This window comes from Thermobia domestica, chromosome 12 (genome assembly GCF_964235325.1).
Source record: "Thermobia domestica chromosome 12, izTheDome1.hap1.1, whole genome shotgun sequence".
Taxonomy (NCBI): Eukaryota; Metazoa; Arthropoda; class Insecta; order Zygentoma; family Lepismatidae; genus Thermobia; species Thermobia domestica.
Window position 1 is genome coordinate 185,544,266 of NC_137465.1, and position 27,813 is coordinate 185,572,078.

Below are 27,813 nucleotides of genomic sequence, written 5' to 3' on the forward strand. Positions count from 1 at the left end.
GAAACGCTGGCCTATTCGAATAATATTAATAATATTTTATCCTATTATAACTAGCTGTTAAAATTCCAACAATACTATTCTCACGGGTGGCAAGCACCATAAGATGCAGGGGCGGCTGGAGCATAAAATGTAGGGACAATCGCGGCCATAAACTTGAGGACAACAAGATGCAAGGGTCATTGTCTGTTTCTCGCGGGCTACGGGAGCCACAAATGTTCAGAAGCTAGGGACCATAAGATACATACCTCAAATCTACTTCTTAGGGACCACAAGCTCATGGGTCGTAAGTACAGGAGCTGCTGGGGCCAAAAGATGCAAGAGCCAAAATCTGTTTTTCAGGATCGGAGGTGGCCAAAAGGTGCAGGGGCTGCTGGAACCAAAAAGGTTCAGGGGCCCTAAGATGCAGGGATCATAATCTCATCTGAGGGGCTGTGGGGCCAACATCTGATTCTCAGAGACCCATGTTGACCATAGTCGCGCTTTAAACGTGATGTAGTTCACCTTCATTAAAAATACAAGTTTTATGACCTCCTGTGACAATTTACCAAAGAACCTTACACCCTTCTATATTATGACATGACCCCTCCAGTGTCTTTGAATTTATTTAATAAAAGAAAGCCACTGCAGAACACACTAAGTTAAACTACTGATATGAGACAACTTACGCAGGCATTACTACTACTGACTGGGACGCTAAACTACATTACGATCGTCCATCTAAACGGCAGTGTTTTCTTTCTAGTTTTTATCATACGAAAAGTTGCGTGCGTGTTCTTGCCATTTTGCGATTACCGCTGTAATTTTGCGAGTGATAATTAGTACTTTCGTAATGTAATTTAATCTTACATAGGGTAAATAACTTTTAAAAATCGTGTACAGTGTATAATAATAAAGAAATATTCTAAATGTTCACTATTTTTTTAAAACCAAAAGGCATGAAATTAGTTTGTTGTTGCTCACAGAAGTTTCTTTAAATAATTGTGGGTGTAGATTAAGTTTTATTTTCTTACAAAATTTTAGCTTCCATAGGTTAAATTCTACGTAAAGCAACAATTTCTAACCAGAGACAAAAGAAGTGGCTAGTGACACAAGGCTCCTATTAAGAAAGTTAAGGTCTAGCACTGAACTGAACATAATTAAAATATCCTTATAATCAAAAAATAGTGAATTCTAGCTGTCTTAATAGTAGACACTTTAATGGAAATAAGGAAAAGGATTCCATTTGATATTCACGCTTACTTAGGAATATAATTATATACAAAATTCAGGTTAATTGTATGAATTGGGATTTAGCCCAACTTTCAGCACCGAGTCTTATGAGACGTGGAACCTATAATATATATTCCATGGCGACCGGAAATACGAGTCTGGTGTCTAGCTAATTTAAGGATAAAATATGTAGGCATATGTATCAAATCTAGGTCAGAAGAAAAAGTTTCGAGCATTATATACCTATTTAATATTCGTCAAAGTAACGAAGAAAAATTAGGAGTAATCAACGGGTCTGCTGTGGGTATATTCAGATGAACCTTCATTCATCCTCTGTAGTTTAGTGTTAACTTCAACATAGCTAATTGTTCAACCCGTTCTTAGAAATTTCACGAGGATGAACGTTCAATTTATCAGATAAACCTTTGTCCTGCATGAGAATTCAAGCAGCTAGATAATCTTCAATCCTTTAGGACAGCTAAATATTCAACCAACCAGATGAACCTCCATCCTTTAGGAAAGTTACACATTCAACCTAAAAGTGGATGAACTTATGTTCATCCATTTTGTGATGCAGCTCAGCTGCATCCAGGTTTTGGATGAACGTTACGGATTTACTTTTTACAGTGTACATCTTAACTTGGAATCCCAACCATATGAACTTCCTTCGAGAATCGAACCCAGGATTATTTTACATTTATACTTAGACTCTTGTACATGAACACCCATACATTATAAATGGGTATGGTACCTTTTCTCTTACGATAAGTCTGTTTATCATTACGAATTAATGACTAAATATAATCAACCATTATTGCAGCGTCATTGACATCTGATCAATTTTTGAATGACTTGGTGGTGTTTCTCACTTATATCTGTCAAATTCGGACAGAAAAAGTCGAGATGAGAAAGCAAACAAACGAAATTTCAAAGACACTGCGCAACGAAGAAATTGATAGTGATGAATTAAATAGTCAGTTAATTACTACGCTAATGTGAGGATAGGTTTGATTGATCTGATACATGAGAAAAGTGCTCAACACTTCAAAATACTTGTTATAGATTTTAATCCCTCAAAGGTTTTCTTTCAGTAAATATTTTCCACATATGTACTTCCAAGATGATCCACCATCTTCCAACGATGTCTGTGTTGTCCATTGAGAGAAAGAAGCTAAAGTTAGTGTAAAGCAAAAGCTTATAACGAATACAATTCCAGAAGTCCATAATGGAAGAAAGGGCAAATTGACTTTGCTCATCCTTGTATTGATGGAATGTTTGGGTTTTCTATTTAGGACAATCGTTAGAGTTTTCTTTCACCCTGTTAAGTATTTGATGGTGATAAATTCAAAAATTACGAAGAACTTTTATTTCCTTTTATCGCCTTCAGATTGCTTTCATCTTATCCTCTCATGTGAGTAAGATGAGGCAAATCCAAGAACACAAACGAACTGGTTATTTTATTTCAAACACAGTATTTTGCAGGATGCAAGAATATGAACACAAGCTCAATATCATTTCAAGCACAAAAGTTACAAATGCATGCTTTGATTTTTGCTTGTTTTGTAGACAATCCAGTACAAGCAGCATGAGCCCAATTTTCACACACATTAGGCTACTCTTTTACCATATTCATTACACACTACACAAACCTCTTCTCAAATAACATCATCGTCGTCGTCTTCGTCGAAGTAAGTCATCGATATGGAAGAGTCAGAGGAATCAGCAGAAAATAAATCTTTAATCCATTTCTTCTTTTTATTATGAGGAGTTTCTTTAAATTTCCGTTTCTGCTCCCTTTTTCTTGGTAGGTCTATCTTCTTTTTATTGAGTTTGGGTTCTTTCTAAGCTTCTATTTCTTTCAGATTCTCTTTTTTTGGCAGGAGTGCTGGCATCAAGCAACGAAGGTTACTTTTTCTCTGTTTCCTTCCTCCCTTAACTGTTCTAGGAAGAAAGAATAGACCAAATGCATGCTTTTACATTTGACGGTCAGGATCTGCATTCACTGCTTCCTTCCTTTCGTAACTGCTCTAGGAAAAAAAAGGATACACTAAACTTATGATTTTGCATATGAGTATCAGGATCTCCATGAGATGGACTGAGTTCAAAACTGGGAGACTTAAGTTTTTCAAGAGTTAATACAGATTCAGAGTTTTTCTTTCCTTTCTTTTTTTCTTTCTTTCTTCTTCTCTTTTTTTTAAGAAGGAGCAAGATTTGTTACAGAAGGTTTAGGTTCAACAATACTCGATTGAGACAAATGATGCAGGTACTGAGTTAGACACTCTAGTTGTTAAATGCTCGGTAGGATTCCTTTAATTTGCTTCATTCGCTGTGAGTTCAGGAACATATTGCCTTTTGAATGTCAACGAAGGCTTGAAATCAGAGTTATTGAAAGTCTGACAATTTAATGGCACTAACCCTGTAGCATTGAAACCCTGTACTGCGTGGTTTATTGTGACCATCCTGCTGGATGTCAATCAAGTAATCATCACAAGCACGATTATAGGCAGTTTTCAATGAACCACACACAACAAAGTCTAAAGGCTGAATGCGATGGCTTGTGTGTGTGGGAAATCCTAACAGACTAATATGATTTCCTCTGAGTACGCTAACTGCCTCTAAGGTAATATGGGACGAATGATTGTCCATCAAAAGGAGTACAGGAATACTCGCACCTGTTTTCACATTTCTTATGAAATGTTCTAACTTTACGAAAGCTTCTTCATTCATCCACCCAGACTCTCAATCGAATCATCAGACCACTACGAGTTCGAATCCTCGACCCAGAGGTGGTCAATAAGCTAATCCACATCGCCTGACTGACATGATGACCCCTTTGAGCTCTAGCGTGTTCATTCTTTCATTGCGAATTACAATGCTATATCCACAATATGTGAAATCAAGAGTGGATGTTCGGAACAGATAAATATTCAGAAATGATTAGAAAATGGTCCCCCTTTTTGATTATGTCAAGAGAAGATTTTATTTATATTAGTTTGATACAAAATTGGTTTCCATCCTATATTTCATTTTGTTTTATCTGTGTATGAAATGCGAATTTGCTACATCTATAAGGAACATCCAATTTTTCTTTTGAACATTTGTAATTTTTTCATTATGATACAATTTGGACTTTTAATATAGACTCTTTCTGATAGAAATTTAGCAATAAAATTGCACTCATTTTTTCTTTCTGTCTTTTCTTTTCTTGTTTCTTTTGTTTTCTTTCGTTTTTGTTCAGTTTGCATTAGTAGTCTGGAATGGAAGGTATGGCCTACGCTACCTACTAGGTTTATTATAATATTTTTCGGATCACTACGTTTAATCACAAACCGAATCACGTAGAAAGAAAAGCACGTGTGCTAAACTCGTGACATTATCTGGATGTGTATTATAGTTTCACTGGGAATCGAGTACCTAATTTGACCACCAAGTTCATTCATTCATTTTGAAAGTGACTTATTGAATTTTTCAAGAATCCTCTATATACGTTCGAATAGTCCTGAACAAATATATATAGAAAAAACAAATGTTGTTTCCATATTACTGTTGGATTTCTGGAAACGGAGACTGATAATGTTAGGTTCTTTTCTTACTACATTTAAATTCAATTTTTTTTTTTTTTGTCTGTGGTCCATTTTCTTTTTCTTATTCTCTCCTCTTTTCTCTCTCTGACTTACTTCTGTACGTCATCTAACAGACATCCATTGGTTTCAATTATTCATTAAGTCTGTGTTTAAGTTTCTCTCTACATCAACTTATGAATCTTGTTTCGTCTCACTTTTATTGTTTCATTTTATCGATACGAATACGTATATATTTTGAAATTAGAATTGCGCTCCTGTTGTTTGCTGATTTTAGTATGGATGAAAAGAAAGGAGGAGTGAAAAGGAATCTCTTTAACAAACACGATTATCGGATAAGAAGATGTATATTGGGTGGCCTAGCTGCACGGCGTAGCTGTCGCAATTTTTTTGATGCGGAGTGTACTTAAAAAAGCCAACCTGACTACTAATGGAGGTCAGCGTTCTACATCCTAACGAATGTATTACAGTATCATTTAATCTATGGTAGTATGTTTACGATTCACCCAAGCACAATTATACCAGAACTAAACAAGTAAACTAACAAGCTGTGTTTGTTGCGGTTTCTTAGCATAATTTATACTTACGTTCGAAAGTTGATATGCTTATATGTCCATGTTTGTTAATATTTCTTCTATGAAGTCCAATCTCTCTATTCATCAACCCTTAACTCGGTTTTTCACACTTTAAAGTAAAAGTCCAGTGGTATCGAACTTCTAACTTCATCCCTTCACCGCTGTCACGTGATGTGTACTCATACGCCACCACAGATGTATCACCATACTGCATACTCATATTCATTCGCACTCTGCTACACCTGAAATCCTTTATCTCGTTTCCTGAATAGTAATTGAGCCCTAGCAATATTACTCCCTAGTAAAACAGTAATATTATTTCGGTAAGATTATTACCGTTACTTTTTAATAATCTATAATATTGCAAATAACGCACTATTCTATTTTCATTTTTAAGAAATGAGAAAATCTCATAAATGGAAATCTGAAAATTTGCCTTGAGCTCACAAATGAGAACACATTTGAAAATAATGAGACATGTTTCCTCAAATATGAGTAAAAATTACTTATTTTGTTTTGAACATGCGTTTTTCTCATTTATGAGCAAGGAAATTTTTAACGGTGCAGATCCTGGAGAACCCCAAGAAACTTTGGGCCCATGGCATCATACACCTGTGGGATGTGAGTAATATTGTTAGCATTGGTTGCTTACGTTGGGGGATGCCAAACTCAGAATAAAATCAAAATGACAACGACCGGGGCTTAAATCCAGTGAAGTTGCAGAGTGCACAGACCATCAAGCAAGACCATTCCTCAAAGTATAGACAATTCTTCATCCCAATATCTCCCCTACGAGACGTCTAAATTATATGGTACGGCATTGTAGAACACAAATTTATTTTGCCAGTTAAGAAAAATGTTCGCTTTCTTCTAAGTAGCTTTATAAATATGTAATTTTGGGATGTAATAAAAATTGGACCGGGATACTTGTGAAATCTATAATCCGTATCAAGGAAGGGTTTGAATTGTTATACTTCTGGTTTGTATTAGAAATTTTGGGCGGTTGGTAATATGGATAAATCACAAACTGTGGTGCTTTCGCATCTTGATGAAAGAATCTAAGTTTATTCTTTACTGAACCGAAATCAGCAGCAAATATGTGAACAATTTAAATGGTCAGGTAGAACATTGTGTTCTTTTCAACCATTGTTTGCATAATCCAAGAGGTAGAAAAAATCAATAGGGATATGATTATGTGACCTCCCCGACTTCTTCATAACCAATACACCTGTTTCTGCAGAGTTAAAATATTTCAACTATAGAACAACTACTTTGTTTACATAACCGATTCTCAATGGTAATTCTTGATGGAATTTAGTTGCCGAAATATCCCTAACAGCTGATAACTGTCGATAGCATTTATTTTTGCTGAAATATCCCTAATAGCAGATACCTGTTGATGGAATTTATTTGCCGAAATATCCCTAACAACTTATGCGTGTTAATGACATTTATTTCCCGAAATGTCCCTAACAGCCGATACCTGTTGATGACATTTATATACCGAAATATACCTAACAACTGATAACTGTTGATGACATTTATTTCCCGAAATATCCCTAACAGCCGATATGCATACCTGTTGATGGCATTTATATACCGAAATATACCTAACAGCCGATACCTGTTGATGGCTTTTATTTGCCGGAATATCCCTAACAGCCGATACCTGTTAATGGCATTTATTTGCCAAAATATTCCTAACGGCCGATACACGTTGTTGGTATTTATATGTCAACATATGCTCAAAAATAGTCCTAATAATGGGAACGGTGGCTAGCCAATTTTCAACGTTAGTCTTATGTCGAAATTTTCAGTTTTGTCGAGCATTTGTTAATCGTGGAATAGAAAAAAGTCGCTATGATATCTACTCCACCAGTTCTTTGTCTTACTGCAGAAATCACACTACACGCTTTGGCTTGCTGTGTTTTCTTGTAATCTTAATTGAAATCACAATCTATTGGTGCATTGACGTTTTTGTGTTTAATTCAACTTTTAGTTGCTTTATCACGGCTTGTATTCACTTTGGGCTTACCAGTCACCCCTATAGCTAAGTGTGTATTTGAACTTCTGCAATAACTGCATTTTTTAAAGCTGGTATAAATCACTCAAACCTAAGTGATAAATTTGGGGGTGCAATGAGAAATATTATTTGCGAAAGAAGTGACCCTGATAGTTTTGAAGATCAAAGTGACGAAGGTAACGTCGAAATGCACTACGGCAAAGTTGAGTTCCGAATAAATACAAGACCCTCTACTCATATTTTTCTGAAATATAGGCCTACCTAAGTAGTCTTAGCAATTATATCTGAGCACCTCTGTCATCTTCAAACATCATGTTAGAATTGAAATAAAACAGTTTTTGGTAAATTTTGTAATAAAAATTTGAAGTGAATTGTTGGGATTCACCAGCATCGCATCTCTTTATTAAAGTGTACAGAACCCAGAGTTGCCAAAACATTGACACAAAAAGCCACTAAATGAAAGATTATTCCATTTTCAATTATTCGTGAGTTCCCTTGTGTATATATATCACGTTAGCTGCCAAGTTTCCTGTTAGCTTTACGTTAGCTGTAAATTTTGTCCTTCACCGGTAGAGTGCAAAACTTACTTCCTTGCGTTATTCTTGTTTTGTGCATATTGTTTAACGTAATATTAATGCTGAAACATAATCTAAGGCAAGGTATCCAATCCGCGTGCGTGAAAGTTGTGGTCCAATAGAACGTACGTATGTACTTTTCGTTCATGGACAAAAGAGTAAATTTCAACTCTGTTTGATATTCATTCGTTCCTTATTAAAGCAAACTAGCTTTGTGTCAGAAGTGTGCATGAATTGCTCTTGCTTTCAGTGTGAATAAGTTGTTTCTTGTGCAATGAAAAACGAAGAAATATGTAATATGGTTTAAAAAACCGATAAAACATCAACAATTCTCCATTTAAAAGTTTTAATTAGGCTTTGTAGTTTTTGTTACAACAAACATTACTGACATCTTGTCAAAATAAATTAGATTAAATAAATAATCCATAGTTAAACTTTTAACATGACATTGTAATTCAATAAGCAACACATAGACTAGTTCCAATCGGCCCTACAAAAATAGCAAAATCCTTGGTCTGCAAGGAACCAAACTGGACCTCACCTGATTTACATATACAGTAAAACCTGTCTTCAGCGGACCCTTTATTAAAAATGAAAAAATGAAATCTTTAAGTTTTACGTCCCACGGTTATGCCGGTTAGGCTAAAGGAGACGGTGATTATGAGAGATGAGTGAAATGGTGGAATGAAGAAAGTGGGAGGAAACGGGAGAACCCCGAGAAAACCCACGAGCACGGTGTTTGTCCACCACAAAGTTCACTTGGCGGGGGCTGGGATCGAACCCGGGACCCCAAGCACCAGAGGTGAACGCTCTACCACTGAGCCACCGCGCCCCCGACCCTTTATTAAACGGAAAACTGTCTTAAACGGAAATATTTCACGGTCCCATGAATTTTGGAGAACAAAACATTTAAAACTCCCTTCATTAAGAGGAAACTGTGTTACGCGGACAACGGAAAGAAAAATAAACACATAACGGAAAATTTTGAGTTTCAGACTACAGCGTTTAGAAGATGTTTAGACATTCTGTGAGACATATGCATTACACTGTTTGCGATAAAATGCTCCTTCTTTTGTTAAATATTTAATGACAGTGTTGACCTTCCCCAACCACTACTCATATCCCTTAACGGTTCACTATTTTTTCTGTCTGTTTCCGGCACTGCTTGCAAAACAATATATCCACAGACTACCTTCCGCGTAAAATTTACCAGAGTTGTCACCAGGAAGCAATAGCTTCTCTGGATCGCGGAAAGCATGTACACAAATAACCACAAGGAACAATACCTAAAAATAATAGTCTTCAAACGCAATAGGCAAGATCAAAACATGTGTAACCAAATGGTTACGAAAACTCGTTAAGGGATATTCACCCCCCACAAATCGTCCTTAATCCCCGGAACTTGATCAAGAATCATACAGAATGTCGGAAAGAAGAAAACGAGATTGAGGAAGAAGAGGAATATGATATCGAGTTCCGAGAGGAGTGTAGAATAAATACATATCAAGATTCTCTCAGAAGTTTAAAGGAACTGCAAAAATTTGCCTTACGAAAAAATTATTCTGATTCGCTTAGTATAATTTCTCAGACTAAAGTGTATGCGGAAAGTCAAGCAGCTAAGGAGCAATGTACACAGAAAACCCTGCTTGGCTATTAGAAAAATAAAGAAAACGTGTGCATAGCATATTTTGAATTCATTTTAATTTTTTGGGTATTTATTCGTAGAAGAAAGAAGTACTGTAATCGAACAGTGTACGTACAGCAATATATTTTCTCAGAATGCCCCTTTAAAAGCATGTATTTTTTTTAAGAAAGGAAAGGTCTACCTCCACTAAGCGGAAACCTGACTTTAACGGAAATTTTTGCAAGTCCCGCTCGATTCCGCTAAAGACAGGTTTCACTGTATTTTTAAAATTAGACCATGAGAAATATGATTCTGAAGACATTTTAATAATCAAACTTTCGGAACTCGAGATATCCGAACATAAATTGAGCAGGGAAGCAAACTGGACCCCACCTCATTTTTCATGTATTTTGTAAATTAGACGAGGAATATGAATCTGAAGGAATTTCTGAGGATCAGACTTTCAGATCTCGAGATATCTGAATACAAGAGTTGTTCTGTTTAATTTTTAAATAAAAATCTAATTTATTCGTAGAGATATTATTATTATTATTTAACATAATGTCTTATGTAGTTGTGTAACAAACGTAATGGATAACTTACTTATCCGAAAACAATGTAATTTAATACACTACAAATACAATATAGGAAAAAATCGTGGTATTAAGTAATTTTGTTCCATAGATGGCTGAGAGAAACAACTGTTTTTGGTAAATTCTGTTTGCGCTTCACGGTGAATGTGGTTTGTCAGGGCCGGCCTTAAGCCGATTGGACCGATTGCTCTCAATCGGGCCCCGAGCCTAAGGAGGCCTCGCGCAAGTGCCGTCTACTCTACTGTCCAGTCTAATCTACTCTACAATGCCATTTTAACAGCATATTAGGCCCCAGAGTAAACAAGTGTGTTGTAGTCCCTATGACTAAATTTTGCTCCTAATACATGTAATTAATACATGTCTTTCTGTTCTTGGGGTACCTAATGCTTGCGGGGCACCCGGCCAAGTGGTTATGGTACCTTTAATTTGGCTCTACTATCCCATTTGCCAAGTACATACAACAACATATTGCAATACAGGTACATCCGTGGACTCCACAAGGGAAGGTATGACCTCTCCCTAACCAGTAAATGAATAGTTATTATGACGCATTAAGATGTCATTCTCCATAATATAAGGATTGTTTGTAACTTTGACTAAATTTTTGAAACACGTCTTACAGTAAACTGCTCGCCATTAAAATTGTAACACCCAGAAGGAAATGAGGTAGAAATGCAAAACTTTGGAATACTAACAGGTCGGCACTGTGACATCTGACGTGCGTAGAAGGGTTGCAGAACCTCCTGAAGCTAGTGGCTAGTACAGCCTCTACGGGCGGTTGCTGCAACACGTCAAGGCATGGAGAGAATAAGCCCATCGATTTTTCCTTGAAGTATGGCGTCCCAAGCGGCCTCCACTCGGCGCCAAAGCTCCTAAACATTAGGAGGAGGAAATCTGTGTTGAGCCAACCGATGACCCACCATGGATCAGACATGTTCAATCGGCGAGAGATCTGGCGAACGTGCGAGCCACGGAAGCAGGGGTACAAACTTAGCTTCCAGGATTGCGAGCATATTCCTTTCAACATGGGTCGCACGTTATTCTGTTGGAAAATGACGTGACGCAGTCCGTGGATTAATGGGACAGCAACATAGGTGAGCATTTCTGTGATATACCGTTGGCTGTTCAATGTCCCTAAAATGTGTACAAGACGCGAACGAACACCTAAGGCGACGGCATCCCACAACATGATGCCCAGTGAAGGGCCTGTGTGGGGGTGCATGATGCAGGTGTCCATAAGTCTAGTGCCACGCTGCCGCCAGATACGTATACGTCGACCATAATGCTGTACACAAAGCGGGATTTATCGGAGAAGAGTACGGCATTCCATTTTACACGCCATGCATGATGGTGCTCGTACCATGTCAGGCGCGCACGCCTATGTTGTACCCGCTTAGGAATCCGCAATGGGCGGCGAGAAAAGTTTCCCCGCTCCACCAAACGACACAGCATGGTTCGTGGAGACACTGGACGTCGTAAAATCCCCCTAGTTCCTGCGTCAACGTCTTCATGTGGCCGTACCGTCTGTTAGGGCAATGCGGTTAGGCGTCTGTCCTCGCGGTCTGTAGTCTCAAGTCGACGTTGAGCATCTCTATGTCGCTTTATTGTGCCTTCCTGTACCACTGGTTCCACACACGTACAACAGTACACGGATTCTGTCTACTCTGGCACTGATTTCTCGATACAATAAACCCCAATCACGGTATGCAACAATTCGATCCCGATCGAACTGCGAAACCTGCTGGAAGCGCTACCGTATTTGACAACGAGGTATTGCTGACCGCTTTTGACCCGCTACATTCACAACAACGCACATTCACCGTACCTGTGCGCATCCCTGGCCTGCTCGAGATACCTCTTTCCAGATGGCGTGACAGGCATACCTGACGCACGACGACCTTGGCTTCCTAATCATTTCCTACACACTGCAAATTTCGTACTTTTGCGATTACTCCTTCTGGGTGTTGCAATTTTAATGGCGAGCAGTTTATAATTATTAGTTATCCAGGCGTAGCCAGGATTTCATTTTGGTGTGGATCCAGGGGTTCTCCCACGGAAAGTTTTCGGCAATGGGAAAATTAAAACGCAATTTTAGGGTTTCTTTAACAACTTTACAATTTTCAGGGGTCTGGAGCTCTCAGTGTTTGGTAATGTTCGATAATTTGGGGGCTGAAAACGTAATTTTATGTTTTATTTCAACATTTTTTTTTTTTAATTTCGGGGTGGAGGTTAATAAAACAAGTAGTATGACTCTGTCGTTTTTAGATATGATATACTAATATTGTAGACAGTGTTGGCAAGGTAATTTACTTGTTACGTATTTTACATAAATTACGCGTAATTTACTAGTAATATACGTCATGTAGAAAATCAGTTTTTTACGCAGACGTAGAAAACTATATTTCTTTCATTAAAACTAAGATAATTTTGAATAATCGGTTACATTGTAAGCTTGGGTTTCTTATTTAAGCATTAAAACATTATTATCTTCTAAAATTATATTGAAAAGTAATGATTTTATGCCAAATCATAGTAATAAAAGATAATTTTGGATAGCCCCCCGCTGGCCCACTACTACTTTCCATCTATTAGCACACGCACAAGCACAACCACCCAACATATAAGCACACACATTAAAAATATAAGTGTTGGTTCGGATATGTTTGAAAGTATCAAGTAACCTTTTGATTATAACAATTTATTGCTGTACCTTTGCAGCTTTTAATATAAAACTCGAAACATTTCAGTATACTTTGAAACTAATATTAGAAAAGAAAAAGAGATTGACAATTAGGCTCATTTTACCTTCATATTACACACTAACACACACATATAATTGATACGAAAAATTTTGAACAGAATATTGAAATAATGAAATTTTAGAATAAACCGATTTGTTTTTCTTCCACGTCCCAGCGATACTATATATACCACTTCACTTAGCACTGGGACATATTGAATTTTCGATGTAAAAGTTATTAGATTCTCATTTTAAACACACAACTGAAGAAATATAAAAGCACTCAACAGAACATTATACTACATTTTTCGAAATGAACTCATTTATTTTGCTCTTTTCTTCCAAATCCAACAACAATACTAAATATATTAGTTCCCTTAGCACTTGACTATCATTTGAACTTTTAATGTAGAAATTTTTGATGCTCATAATAAATAGACAAAACTGAAGAAAATACTCAACAGAATATTGAACTACTTGTTTCTTCGTTGTTTTTGGAAAGAAACATTTTTTCTTTCTTCCTAGTTCGAATACTGAATATATTTCACTTGGTTCCAATAACACTGAGTAGGCCTATATCATTTCATTTCAAACTTAGCCATTATTTTAATTGTAAAAAAAGTGTTACATGCCATTTCCATTATAGTTTAGTACAATTCGAAAACAATACTCTTAATCACACTAATATTCATAACTTGAGTGGTCTTGTAATTTGAGGGTGTAGTATATTTGAAGTAGTTTCTTCGAACGTTCGAAGCTGAGCCGGTTCCTTGTGATGTTATGGACAAAGGACCAATTTGAGAAAAATCTTTCAATTTGCGCTGAAGATGCTAGGATGTTCAGTAACTTCATAGCAAATTCCGACAATTCCTTATGTTGCCGAGTAGCGAAATACCAGAATGTGCGTGGTGTTGTAATTCCCTTCTTCATAAGTTCTTCAAATTTTCCCCGATATTGCTGGTAGCTAGTTATTCCTGAAGGGCCGAGGTTTTCCAACAGAAACTCCTCTACTTGTTCGTGATGCTTTTCTCAGACATTGCAGAAAGTCGTCACAAATGGAGACCACGAAGGTTTACCATTGTTGTATTGCACAATAGTTTCTCCCACGACTTCTCTAGCCTAAAACTTTTCTCGATTACAAAGGGTTTAAAACATGAAACATGATGAAATGGGTTTTGAACAGTCACGCGTGCAAACCGTATTATACAATGCTACTTTACAAAGTCAATACAAATATCGGGCTGTCCATAACATCACAAGGAACCGGCTCAGCTTCGAACGTTCGAAGAAACTACTTCAAATATACTACACCCTCAAATTACAAGACCACTCAAGTTATGAATATTAGTGTGATTAAGAGTATTGTTTTCGAATTGTACTAAATTATAATGGAAATGGCATGTAACACTTTTTTTACAATTAAAATAATGGCTAAGTTTGCACTCTTAAAAATTTCCTTGCTCAGAAATGAGAAAAATGCGTGTTCAAAACAAAATAAGTAATTTTTGCTCATATTTGAGACAAAATGTCTCATTATTTTCAAACGTGTGTTCATTTGTGAGCTCAAGGCAAATTTCCTGGTTCCCATTTATGAGATTTTCTTATTTCTTAAAACTGAGAATGGAATAGTGCGTGACTTGCAACATCAATAGATATTTAAACAGTAACGGCAACAATCTTACCGAAATAATAATACGATGTTTTATTAGAGTGTAATATTGCTAGGGCATAATTACTATACAGGAAACAAGATAAAAGTTCTCAGTTGTAGCAAACTGCGAATGTATATGAGTACGCAGTACGGTGATGCGGCTGAGGTGGCGTATGGGTACACATCATGTGACATGGACGACAGCGGCGAAGAGAGTGAAGAGTTGATAAAGTGTGTGAAAATAAGAAATGAACTTCATAGAAGAAGCTCTAGTTACACTCAACTTAGAACTGTATTATCCAGCTTTCGAACGTAAGTATAAATTATACTAAGTAACTACAAAATGCACAGCTCGTTGTTTACTTACCTGAAGTTCTGGTATCAATGTGATTCAGTGTTTTGTAAACAAAGTACAGTGTATAGTCGTTAGGGTGTAAAATGCTGATTCCTTTCATATAAGTTCGTAATCAAGTTAGCTCCTACATTTATCAGGCTAAATATTCAATGCACATAATAACGAGGCAGTAATAACAAGTAAAGGCGGGATGGAGCCCCGTAGGGAACGTTGATTTCTATATTACAATAGAATGAGGAGGCATGTCAATGTTTTACACCCTTTCCCCTTCGCTATAAGTTGCAAAATAGCTATGTACGGAGTCAAAGAACACATGTCATCTGTGTAGTTAGAAGCAGCGTTTAAAAAATTGTGATTTATAATTATGGAATTGCAATGCGGAGGTGCTTTGTACTGATCACGTAACATAGATTAGCGCCGTTTTTTTTTGTTTGTTTTTGTATCAGTAATGGTTTTAATGACATAATGTATGCAGGTTATTTGGGCATATGTTTAGCAGAAGGGGTCCAGCTTTTTTCTCTAAAAATATGTTACAATTTTGGTATTTTCTGTTCACATTCGGTTAGTTTAGAGTAGGTTAGGTTAGTTTAGGATAGGTTAGGTCAGGGGCGGATCGAGGACCGACTTCTGGGGGGGCGGTGTGTTGTCATACTGCTACTTTTAAGGGCTCCAAACTTTGGGATGGGTTTTATTTATATATATAAAATAAGAAAGTTGCCTCTTCTGGGGGGGGGGCGATCGCCCCCTGGATACGCCCCTGAGTTAGGTTAGTTTAGTTTGTTATATTAGTGTAGGGATCCCTCATAATTTTCCAAAAAAATATAGAATTTCGCTTATTTCTTCTAATATTAGGTTAGTTTAGGTTAGCTTAGGTTGGGTTAGATTTGGTTACGTTATGTTACGTCTAAGTACTTGCATCATTCATTTCTCCTGTAAATTTTGTGTTTTTTACGTGCTTCTTGATCCCTTGTACTAAACATACTCCGTTATTTGTAGCATATAGGCAGGTCAGTATGCGAATTGAATATTTCGTGCAGATTGATTATACAAATCCATACAGAGATTCATGAAATATATACTACTTTTTCTCTGCATTCGCTTTCTCTACCTTCAGCATGACGTGTGAACTTGCATTCCTCGGTGCAAATTCACTTTAAGAAATTTCGTGCAAAAACATCAGCAAACCTGTGCTAGGTGTCTCTAAAAAGCACGAGTTCTATCTACCTGACTCAGGGCAAAAGCACAGCATGGGAACCCATGCTGTAACGTTAGGTTACGTCCGTAGGGATCAGGCGCGTCAGAGATGGTGGATATACGCTTAAATTAGGATTTTGAAAAACTACTGCTTTCACGATGCAAAGATATATTTTTGTTAAATTCATTTGCTTGTTACATTGAAGTGTGCATTTACATTCCCGGTGCAGATTTAGTTTAAGAGGTCATGTGCAAAAACAATTTTACCTGTGCTAGGTGGCCACTAAAAGCATGAATGCTATGTAACCGACTCAAAGCACGAGCACAGCAGGGTACCTAGCGCGAATGCATCCGTAGGGAACTGGTGCGTCAGTAATTGTGGGTATACACATGAACAAGGACCCTAGAGAACAATTGCTTTCACGATGGAAAGATAACTTTTTTGTTAAAGTAATTTGCTCGTTACATTCCTTGCACGTTACGTTGTCCTTCATTAATCTACCACTACTTACCTTATGGACGAATGAGTGCATACTAGGTTTCACGTTCATTAATATATACACGTAAATACATATTTCACAAGTAAGAGCATGTCATATTTCGATTACTTTCACACTGCTCCATTAAAATATTAATACAAATATCTTCTATAAATTTTACAAATATGTGGATCCGTATAATCAATCTGCACATTTTTTCCCAGGGACGGGATTAATTTCACCCATATATGCACCCAGTCATCACTCACGTATACTATATATTGAGAATTTGAAAAGTTATCAATACCAACGATAACAATTTTCTTCTCCAGGAATAATTTTGTTTTTTCAGGGGGGGGAAATCCCTGACATTTTCCGTCAATTTGCACATTGCATACAGTACTGTGCATATTTGTTCTTAATGTAACGTAGGGGCCGCGGTAGCTCAGTGGTAGAACGTTTGGTGCGTGAGGACCTAAGTTCGATCACAGCTCGCGGCAAGTGGGCTTTGTGATGGATAAACACAGTGTGTGTGGGTTTCCTCTGGATTCTCCTGCTTCTTCCTACTTTCTTCATTCCACTATCTTATTCATTTTCATCATAGTCTCCTTTAGCGTACCCTACAGAACTGTGGGACGTAGAACTTAAGAGATTGCTTTTTTTTTTAATTAATTTAACGTTCCAAGATTGAGCTCTAAGTCTAAGAGAGACCCACCCGTTTGACGTGCGTTGAGATGGAATCAGTGAGTTTCGTTTCAGTATCGAGTTCGACGGAATATATTTTTTTTCGGGAAACTGCCACCTTAGTAATGCCAATGTGATTATTCATAAGCAAATGCTATGCATATAAAATTTATTTTATTGGCACTGTACTATAATCAGTACGCTACAAATTATGTTTATATAAATAACCCTTAACGAGTTTTTGTTACCATATGGTTACACATGTTTTGATCTTGCCTATTGCGTTTGAAGACTATTATTTTTAGGTATTGTTACTTGTGGTTATTTGTGTACATGCTTTCCGCGATCTAGAGAAGCTATTGCCTCCTGGTGACAACTCTGGTAAATTTTACGCGGAAGGTAGTCTGTTGATATATTATTTTGCAAGCAGTGCCGGAAACAGACAGAAAAGATAGTGAACCGTAAAAGGATAATGAATGATGAAATTTAAATTAGAAATTTAGTATATAGGCTAGATAACCAAAAATATTAAAAAGTCCAACTGGCAAGCTAGAGGTGTAATCGAAAAAAATTTCCGAACAGTTATTAATACATTGAATCAAATTTAACGTTGGCTTCTGTAATGAAACAATAGGCATTCAGGCAAACAGATAGATTAGGCAACTTGGTTTCGTTTAGTTTGTAAAGGCGTGTATAACAGCGAGGGAATGAGCGACGGGACCTACTCTTTGGAGTGACGCTTATCTCGGGGCCGCGGTGGCTGAGCGCCAAGTGAGCTTTCTGGTGGACAGTGTGTGGTGGGTTTTCCCGTGGTTCTATCATTCACTCCCACTTTATTTTTACTACTTTGTTTATTAACATTTAACATCGGGACATAAACGTTGGACGTTACACTCAAATAGGAATTGTTGCCTTTGGGCTAACGGACAGATGGGACAATAATTATTACGTTTGTAGAAAAAAGAAGGAAACTGGAGAACATCGAGAGAGCCCAGGAATTCAATGTTGTCTGTCAGAGACTTACATGAGATCGAACCATAGACCTCTCGCGACAGGTGAGTGACAGCTGCCCCATATCCTTTCCTCTTACGTAAATAAGGTACCGAAACTTCACTCTTCGTTTTAGTGTACCTACAAATAAAAAAAGTTATTATTTAAAAGTTTTGAGTCACGTTTCATGGTGTAATGAATATCTTAATGGATTCTACAGTTTTATATTTTAGGCTTGTACCCACTAAACGAATATAGGATTATAATACGCCTGGGCAGTTTTTGAAAAATGAAATCCTTCAGTTCAGCGTTCCATGATTATGCCCTGGAACTAAGAGAGACTGATGATGAGAATGAATGAAATGGTGGAATGAAGAAAGTGAGGAGGAAACGTGAGAATCCCGAGAAAACCCACGCACACGGTGGATGTTCACCACAAAGCCCACTTGGCGTGAGCTGGGATCGAACCAGGGACCCCACGCACCAGGGTGAATGCTCTACCTTTGAGCCACCGCAGCTCCTGGTGCAGTTTTTGTGGGTTTCATTTCAAAAAGTGTAAGGGTGATCTGGAAGCGAACCGGTTACCTTAGTGATTAACGCGTGAGCACAATAAACCGGAGACGCGCACTCGATTCTCTGTCCAGTTATACATTTTTCGCTTTTTGTATATCAATGTCTTCGTACCTATAGACGAATTGATCTGATATGAAATCAGTTTTTTTCTGCATGTATCATACATGCTATCTATTGAAGCGAGTGGGCCTACATCCTGTTTGAAAGAATGATGGGTATTTTTTTTCCTGATCATCCAGCACGTACGGTTGGTGGTTGTTTTTCTCAGGAGTGATCATTTGAATGTGTCATTTTGTTTTAGGAGCATTTCTGATGGGAAATTGTATCCCCTCCGTGAATTTGAAACTTATACACTTTTAGTTAGCAGGGTAAAAATATACCAATGAAAAACATAAAAATACTCCTATATCAGATGGTTCCCCCCACCTCCTCGTAACAAAGTCTGAAATAACATTGTTTATTTTAATGGATAGAAATAACGCAAAAGGGAGCATTATTTCTTACTTAAAATTATACTGACTTAAGTACCCAAATGTAGAAAAAACTTGACGCTACATTTCATGACCCCTTGTCATCTTCCTCGCGCTTGTATTTTTCTTTGCAAATTTGCTAACCACCGTTTTAGTTTCGAGTGGAGCGGTTATAATAAGGTTGTAGCACAACTATTCTGCTTGTCTAGTATATTTAAAAATAATGCAGAACCTCCAGAAAACTCACGGACTTGATGTCCACCAGATCGTAGCATGGACTCCTCGCGCCAGAAGTAAGCGGTTCATGATCGTACCTCCACGTCCTACATAAACAAGTTCCTGAAAGTGCACTCTTCTTTTGTAAAATAAAATATTGTACCTGCTACATCACGTTTCATAGTATAATAAATATCGCTGAACCGCGTAGCCACCGTACCTTCCTAGGGAAAAGCAGCTGTGAATATTAGTGATATACAGGTGTAATTTAATGATTCAGTCTCTTGAGTTGCAGTGTATTACGTTGCGAAGCTTCCATTTGTGCTCACTGTATGTGTTTTCATTTTAGGTGAAAAAATAGACGACGAAAGCTTTTATTTGTTAGATGAAGAAACAATTAAAGCGTTAATTCCTGAAGCAGGTCCTCGCTTAAAATTCCGCAAGAAATGGCAGGAAATGACATCATCATCATGTTCTTCACCACCTACAACACTGACAGACGAAGACACAGATTCAACCTTTGACGTTTCCTCGTCTCCTTGTGATGATGAGGGTAGTAGTATTGAAACGTCGACATGTGGAAGCCGAACTCCGTCGCATTCCCCTGAGGAGCAAGACAATGATTTAAATTTAAACTTAAGAACACTTTTGGAAAGGAAATGTCCAGATCTGCTTGAGAAGATGGATAATGATCAAGGGATTAATATTCTAGAGAAGTACAGTATCAACCGAGTTAAAGTAGATGCTTTTATTGAAAAATACGGCTGTCAGCCAACTACAAAGCAAAAAACCAATCTTGCAAAATTGATCATAGGATCGTTCCCTATATTGAAGGGAAATAGTGGCAGTGGATTTGTGAGTATCACACTTGGCTTTTATTAGAAATATATCTTTTGTATTGATGATTGTAGTTTAAAATAGTGGTTCTTAACATTTTCGACCGTAGCATTCTTTGGGTGAATGCGATTGTCTTGATGCTCCTGTCATCTTAATCCAGTTCACCCATACACAAGGCTGAATGTAAGACTAGGGCAAAGCAGTTTAAGAACCATAAAACGCTTCAATTATTATTATTATTTGTAAAAAGCCTACTAAAATGTATAATAGCTTTTGTCGCATAATATGAAGAAAAAAAAGACTAATAGGTCATGCAATCTTAAATAGACTATTAGAACTTTGTTTCAGAACTCCCTTTGGAAACGAGAACACTCCCTGGCTATTAGTAACACCCACGTTGAGAACCACTGGTTTAGAACCGCATATGAAAACATTAATTATGAGTTCTTCAAACTATTTTGAAGTTCAAATGTGTTGACTTTGCATGCGACTTCACAAAACATGTTTAACTACAGTAACAGGAGCGCAGGAGTTACCTTGTAGATTAGAGAGAGGCAAACGTTCAAGGACCACCTTTACCAATTTATATTGTAACTGTTTCTGTGTATTGTCGGTATATATATAAAATATACAGGGTGCGGCACGTAAAACCGGCCCGTCGTAATATTCTGGTATATTGTGTTTTTGGCAACACTTAAATAATCTACCTTCCTACCAAGAAATGGCGTGTCGAGGTCGGGTCGACTTACGTGACCTGCAGCAGTCACGTGCAGCTGCAGCCGGTGAAACTTGTCGAAACCAGTTGAGAGAAAGGCCTCGTTGTGTTAAGCCGGGTGAGTGTCAGTGTGTGATAATGCCGTATTCGATATCCGAGCGTGTTGCCATTGTTGAAGGGTTCATTCTCACTGGATCTTTTGTGAAAACAAAGAATTTGTTTCGGGAGAAATTTCCAGGACTTTCTGTGCCAGCAAAAAGCACCATTCAGGAATTGATTGAAAAATGGCGGCGTACAGGATCGGTTCAAAATGCTCCCAGGAACAGACGACCATCTGTCTGCACACCTGAATTAAAGATGCATGTGTGTTGAAGTGGGCGGAGGACACTTTCAGCACCTGCTGTGAAGGTGAGTAGTCATATTCAATACATTACATTTCATTTATGTGTTGTAGTTAATCATATTCAATACATTACATTTCATTTTATATGTTCACTTTACGGGCCGGTTTTACGTGCCGCACCCTGTATTTTTATCCTTTTTAATACGTTGTGGGATAATAATTTTTGAGATTTTACACGATTATGTACCGAGGTTAAGGGAGACGGTGATGATGAAGTGGATGATAATGGTGGAATGACGAAAGTGGGGAGAAACGGAAGACCCGGAGGAAACCCACGCACATGGTGTTTGTCAACCATAAAAACCCACTTGGCGGGAACTGGAACCAAAGCAGGGGCTCTACGTATCAGAGGTGAGCACTCTACCACTGAGTCACCGCGGCAAGCCAGCTGTGTATAATGTCAACTGATAAGTTTAAAAATGAACTGACAAATGAAAGTGAATGATTATGAAGAACTAGTGGCATTTAGAATGTGGGAGGAAAGTGGAAACCCACAGAAAACTAAGAAAGAGAATAGTGCCTATCACAAACTTAACGTTGACTGGGAGAGTTTTGAGTTTTTCCGTTCTAAACTTTGTACGAACAGTATATAGACGTTGATCAAAATAATGCAAACACCTGTAGTTTGAGACATGTAAGATACGTAAGTAAGTACCATTGAGGAGCGTGCGCAGCGCCTGCATCTGGCCGTTGCTAGTGGTGTAACAGATCATCGAATGTAGTAAATTAAGCGGGGTGGATGACAGTGATGTAAAATGGAAGACATTTCTGAATTTCTAAAGGGAAGATTGCTCTCAAGGTAACAGTGGCCCAACACCGTATTAATCAAGTAATACAACCTCTCAGTATTTAAAAGCATTATAACTGTTGATGTTACTGGCGCTTTTATTTATTTATTATTGTAATTCATGTGTAGAAAGTTCACCAGAAAAGTGTCATATAAGACGAACAGTGTAATATATTTTTATTTCAGGAACAATGGTTTAGTCCTGCTACAAAAGGAACATCAGCATCAGGATTAATACAGCAACGATTGAAGAACTTCCGGTTTCGGCGATTGTCGACTGTTGAGAAGGAAGACCTGGGAATACCACGGAAAGTAAAAGAGAATAGTATAGCTACATACATGAACATTCAGTCCAATGAGACGCCAGCGGTGGAATGCATTCAAAAACAGCAGTGGATGAAAGAAAATGAATCACCCCTAGAAACAGTTGTCACTTATATGAGGGACACTTTCAATTACAGGAGAGAAAACATTCTTCACACCTATAAATGTACAGAAGAAATAATAGCAGCATGGCCAAGGATATTACTGCCTGCAGTGGTATGTTGAAATAATTTCCGTTTGTACCTTAAAATGTTGACATACAATTCGATGGCCCGCAATTTCCTTTGGCGTCGGTTAAACACCAAAACCTAAATTGTGTAATGAGAATGAATTGCGTTGAGTAGAATAGGTGATTATCAGTATTTAAAGGGAAAACGCAGGATGGTATAAATGGTGTCAAAATTTAAAATATATAGTAGTTTTGTTGTAAGAGGAGTTCATTAAAAAATAACAAAGTACGAACGCAAATATACACTTAAAATCATACCAATTTTATAAGAAATGGAATACAGATTGTGATTTATTTTCTGAAGTTCAGAATGCTGAGAAACAATTCATATACCCTTCAATGGTGTGTCAACATTTTTAAGTAGCTTTATTAAGCATTCTTATATGCATTTTTTAAGTATGTGTTGTTGCATATCTGTTTTCCTTTTGGTTCGTTTATGATTTTTTTTTCTTCAGATTGATAGTGAATTCGAGTGTTTATTTGGTGGACGATCTAATGCACTCACTCTTGACTTCGGGCTAATTGCGGACAAACTAATTTTACAAGCCCGAAATTGTGGTCGGAAAGCAGCAGAAGACGTAGCTTCAGATTTCCTTGCGAAGTATGGACGAACTACGGATATTACTACAGAAAGTAAGTACCATTTGTATTTTTAATTGTTTTGGCATGAGTAGTACACAATAGGAACATGTTTAGAAACTGGATTTTCGAGTTTCTTCATGTGGCCGGCAACATGAAGAATAGGGTTAAAGAACATCTCAAGTGCGAAAATATCCTCTCCGTAAAATACATGAAGCCAGTTACAGTGAATTCTGAAACATAAAAATTTAGCAACGCTTAACACCAGTTTCTAAGGAAGTAATTGTATTCTTTTAACAACTGTTGATAAATTCCTTAGTTGTTCGCAGTGTATTACACTCATCGCAGTAAAGCGATTAGCAGTGTTACAGAAGGCAATCCATGTATTATGGTTTCTTCTGTTATTTCAGCTGCAAGATGATCTACAATTTCACGTAACAATTCATTAATTCCAGTATCTAGTCATTAACAGTATAACAGTGTTCCGCCGAACAGTATAACATCTAATACAGTACCTATGAATTTAATGCAGAAATACAAATTTCAGTAAATTGAGAAGCAGAAGTAGCAACAAATCTCGAATCAGTTATCAAAATTAGTCGATGAGATTGTAAACCTTTTTAATTTCATTATTTTCATGCTTTGTTTTCATTATTTAATTCTTTAGGGTTTGTTCCGGAATTTTGAAGTTTGCCAACTTATCTTTCCATTGGAGGAGAGAATGAACAGAAACTACTGTGAATTTTAGTATTTTGAATAATAATAATAAACTTGTGAAAAAATAATCCGATAAATTTATTCCACACTTCTAGATTTTCGTAAATCCAAACCTATAGAGCACATTGTCCATTCTGTAATGTTTTGTTCAGAAGGTAGTAATTTATGCGTGACAGCTGTTAATGTACATTTGTATATTTGATTTGGAAATTTGACCCTAAATATTTTGTACAATATTAAGCTGGTGAATATATATACTATCACCTATACTATATTGTGTTGTTAAGCTCAATAGCCGTCTCTGGAGGGGTATTTTTATTTCGTCATGCTCAATTTTGTTTCTAATAGGTTCTCGGACAAGACATTGAGTGTATTAGTGAATAGTGTATATAATTTGGAGAATTAGTTTTGATGTTATTTGGTCATTTGCGCTTTCGAGAAATTTAAGGATTTTAATTTATTTATTTTGGCAATTGCTTCTCAAACTTTCTTCTTTGCGCGATACCCTTTCGAACCTCTCCTCTCTATATTTTAGTTTAAACCAATTGATTAGTACTGGGTGGCCATTAAAAGGCCACCTTAAATTGAAATCTTTCGTTGGGCTTATTATTTATTTATTTCTATTTATCAGTTCTATGGCGATCCAAATTAATATTGTATTGTATTGTATTGTTTATTTTCGGTGTATATTCATAAACAATTGTTTATAGAATACTATGCGGTTACAGAAGTTTATGTACACCTTTTCTAAATGAACTAACATCTAGTCTGTTGAAATAGAAAAAAAATACAGCAAGATTTGCTATCTGAGATTGACATTCCTTATTTTCTTTCTTTCAAGAAACGAACGTTGCACTAAAATTATTACCCTATCTTCTACCTCAAGGAGTGATTTCCAGACGAAAGGGACGAAAACATGTGAAAGAACGTCCAACAGTTTTGGATTCATTGGAGCATTTTATTAACACCATACCTGTAAGTAACTAAGTTATTTTCGTTGTCATACACGTGTATGTTAAAATTAGTTTCTTCCTTGAAATGATGTGCAATTCTTATTCATCAACGATTATAATGTAGTTTGTAGTTCATTCCCAAGTAGCTAACAGTCAAGAACATACAGGCTTTTTGCTATAATGTTAAGCTTTATCATATCATGAAATACTAACCTTGAAATACACTCAGCACCTGTTGTATTAATTTTGTGTTATAGGCTTCGATAACTACATAATTTTTGTGCTGGTTCGTGGATTCACATTATGGCAAGTGCTTTCAGTCTATAGGGGGGGAGGGGACTTCGTTAATAAAAGTAAACACAACAGAGAATGTGTTTCTCCAACAAAACAAGTTGAAGTTTTGATACATTGCAGCGTCACATAATGTGTGGCCTCTGCTTACCTGTTAAATAAAATAATTTCATATATGAGGACCAAGGTTATTTAATAGGCCACATTGTGTGACGTGGCAGATCATCAACCCTCCAGATGGTGAATTGAAGTAATACTCTCAATTGGGTGATTCTGCTATTAATGAAGTGTAATCTGTTTTTCCTAAAGACTGAAAATAACATTTACCATTATACGATGTCCACGAACCAAAGTAAAGATTCTCTGAGTCACGTACAGATGATAATGATAAGAAACCATCAAAATGTTTACGATTAAAATGAGTGTTTAATTGTAGTTCAAGGTTAATATTTCATAACTAAACATGCATTCCATTAATTCATTTCGTAATTATGCCAAGCCATAGATGAATGTAGCATCATTCGACTTGATCGGCTTTTATGTGTGTGTTCGAGTGTCGATCTGTCTGCTCCACGATAACTCTCGTAAAACTTATCCGATTTTAATGAAATTTGGCATGTAGATTCCTTTGACATTCTCATGTTACCCTATTGTTTGGGGTGGCAGTCCATTAAAAACAAGGGAGAACACCTAACAGCTTTTTTCTTTATGTAAGTCGGTTGAGGCGTTCAGGAAAAAAATTCCTTCCCCCCTCCTAACACCCCTGAAAAAATGCTTGGGGGCTGAAACTTTTGGAAACTGAGTTTCTCATAAATGTTAATCGATACTGTAAATTTGGTGCAGATATGCTTGGGGGCAGTTTTCACATGCTTATTCCGCTAGGCCCTTTGCAGGATGACGTAGTGAAATTTATTAAATTCATTAGACGAAAGAAATTCATTAGTGAAATTTATTAGACAAAAGTTACTGTGTACTTTCTTTATGTGATTCCAATGATGATTTAAATTTGCTTAGAACAAAGGGGTGAATTTACACACACATACACACACTCCAATAGTGCCTACATTTTCTTTAAGGGTAGCAAATCATTACTTATAGGAACAGCTAAAATCAGTGAAATATCATAGATGCATTACGCCCCCCCCCCTTTCCCCGCGAATTTTGACTTCCAAACTATGGTATATATAAATATAGGAAGTCTTACAGAACGCCTGTGTTAGGACGTTTGCACACGGCAACGATAATATCGGTGGGACCACCGATAATATCGGTGTCGGTGTCGGCGTACTTTGCACACGTCGCCGACAATATCGGTGGAAGCCCCGACAATATCGGTGTCGGCGATAGTTTGCACACGTGGCCGATAATGTCGGCGCTGAGACTAGTATTGGACAGGACGTGAAAGAGAAAAGATGAGTCCAGCTAGCTGTTTTAGATATTTAGGCTTATACTAATTACAGGTTTAAAAAAATGGTCTTGTATAGTGCAGCCATTGGACTATGGACTTCTGACTAGTTCTCTCAAAAGTCTTCATACTCGATAATTTTCTGAAACTAAATTTACGATTTTTCTAATTTTGGGACTTCCAGCACTTGCATTCTGAGTACCTCAGTTACTACCAGAGCTGTGAAATTTATTCGAATAACCATAACTCAAGTAATTTTCACATATTAGAATATTTGAATAATTATCTTAATATAACTATTCGAATAATTTTAGCTTTTTATTCAAACAACTATTTAAATGAAATGTATTTTCACATACAACTTTTGAACGCATATTAAATTTTACAACATACAGATATAAACTAGGAGCACAACCGGAATATATTATTATTATTATATCTGGAAATTATTAATTTTGTACTGCTTACAATCTACACATAATCCATTTCACATCCCAAGCAAGTAGTGCCTCACAGCTATTTTGATTTCTTCACCTGCATTGAGTTAGATTTTTACAATAAATAATGTATTATTTATGCAATCTTCCGCCCTTTCCCCTTTCTATTATCTACCATTCCTTGTCGAGTGGGACCGAGCGAAGTAATCGACACACACAATATATTCTGCACTGTGTTTCTAAAAATCTTCTCCATATATGAAACCAAAAGTTCTAATAATCGGGAAAATTATTTTTTAAAACAAGGACTACAAAAACTGTTCTGAAGAGGTGTGAAGGACGGTACAAAAACTTATAAAAAATATGCCTAAACATGTTTAGATTTTACAGTGCCGTTTAAATACGTAGATTTCGTAAACATAATATTTTCGTTTCGATGAGAATTATTGCTGTGAGACATTGCAAACTATATTAGGTTAATTTCTGTTGAAACACTGTTACATATCGTATGTACCTGTATGTACATTATTTTGTTTTCCATGCAATTAACACTAATGTTATAGTAGATTAAATGATAAGATTTGAATTAGTTATTTTGTTTTAC

At 36.8% G+C, this 27,813-nt stretch overlaps 1 protein-coding gene across 1 annotated transcript in view; it reads left to right on the top strand.

Annotated features, from left to right (window-relative positions):
- Positions 1-27,813, top strand: part of LOC145666209 (uncharacterized) — a 76,713-nt gene that overhangs the window by 44,929 nt on the left and 3,971 nt on the right. The window contains exons 2-5 of the mRNA XM_081733276.1: positions 19,882-20,387; positions 22,461-22,814; positions 23,283-23,460; positions 24,965-25,098. Coding sequence (XP_081589402.1) covers positions 19,882-20,387; positions 22,461-22,814; positions 23,283-23,460; positions 24,965-25,098 — 1,172 coding nt within the window. The remainder of the gene's footprint in view (positions 1-19,881; positions 20,388-22,460; positions 22,815-23,282; positions 23,461-24,964; positions 25,099-27,813) is intronic.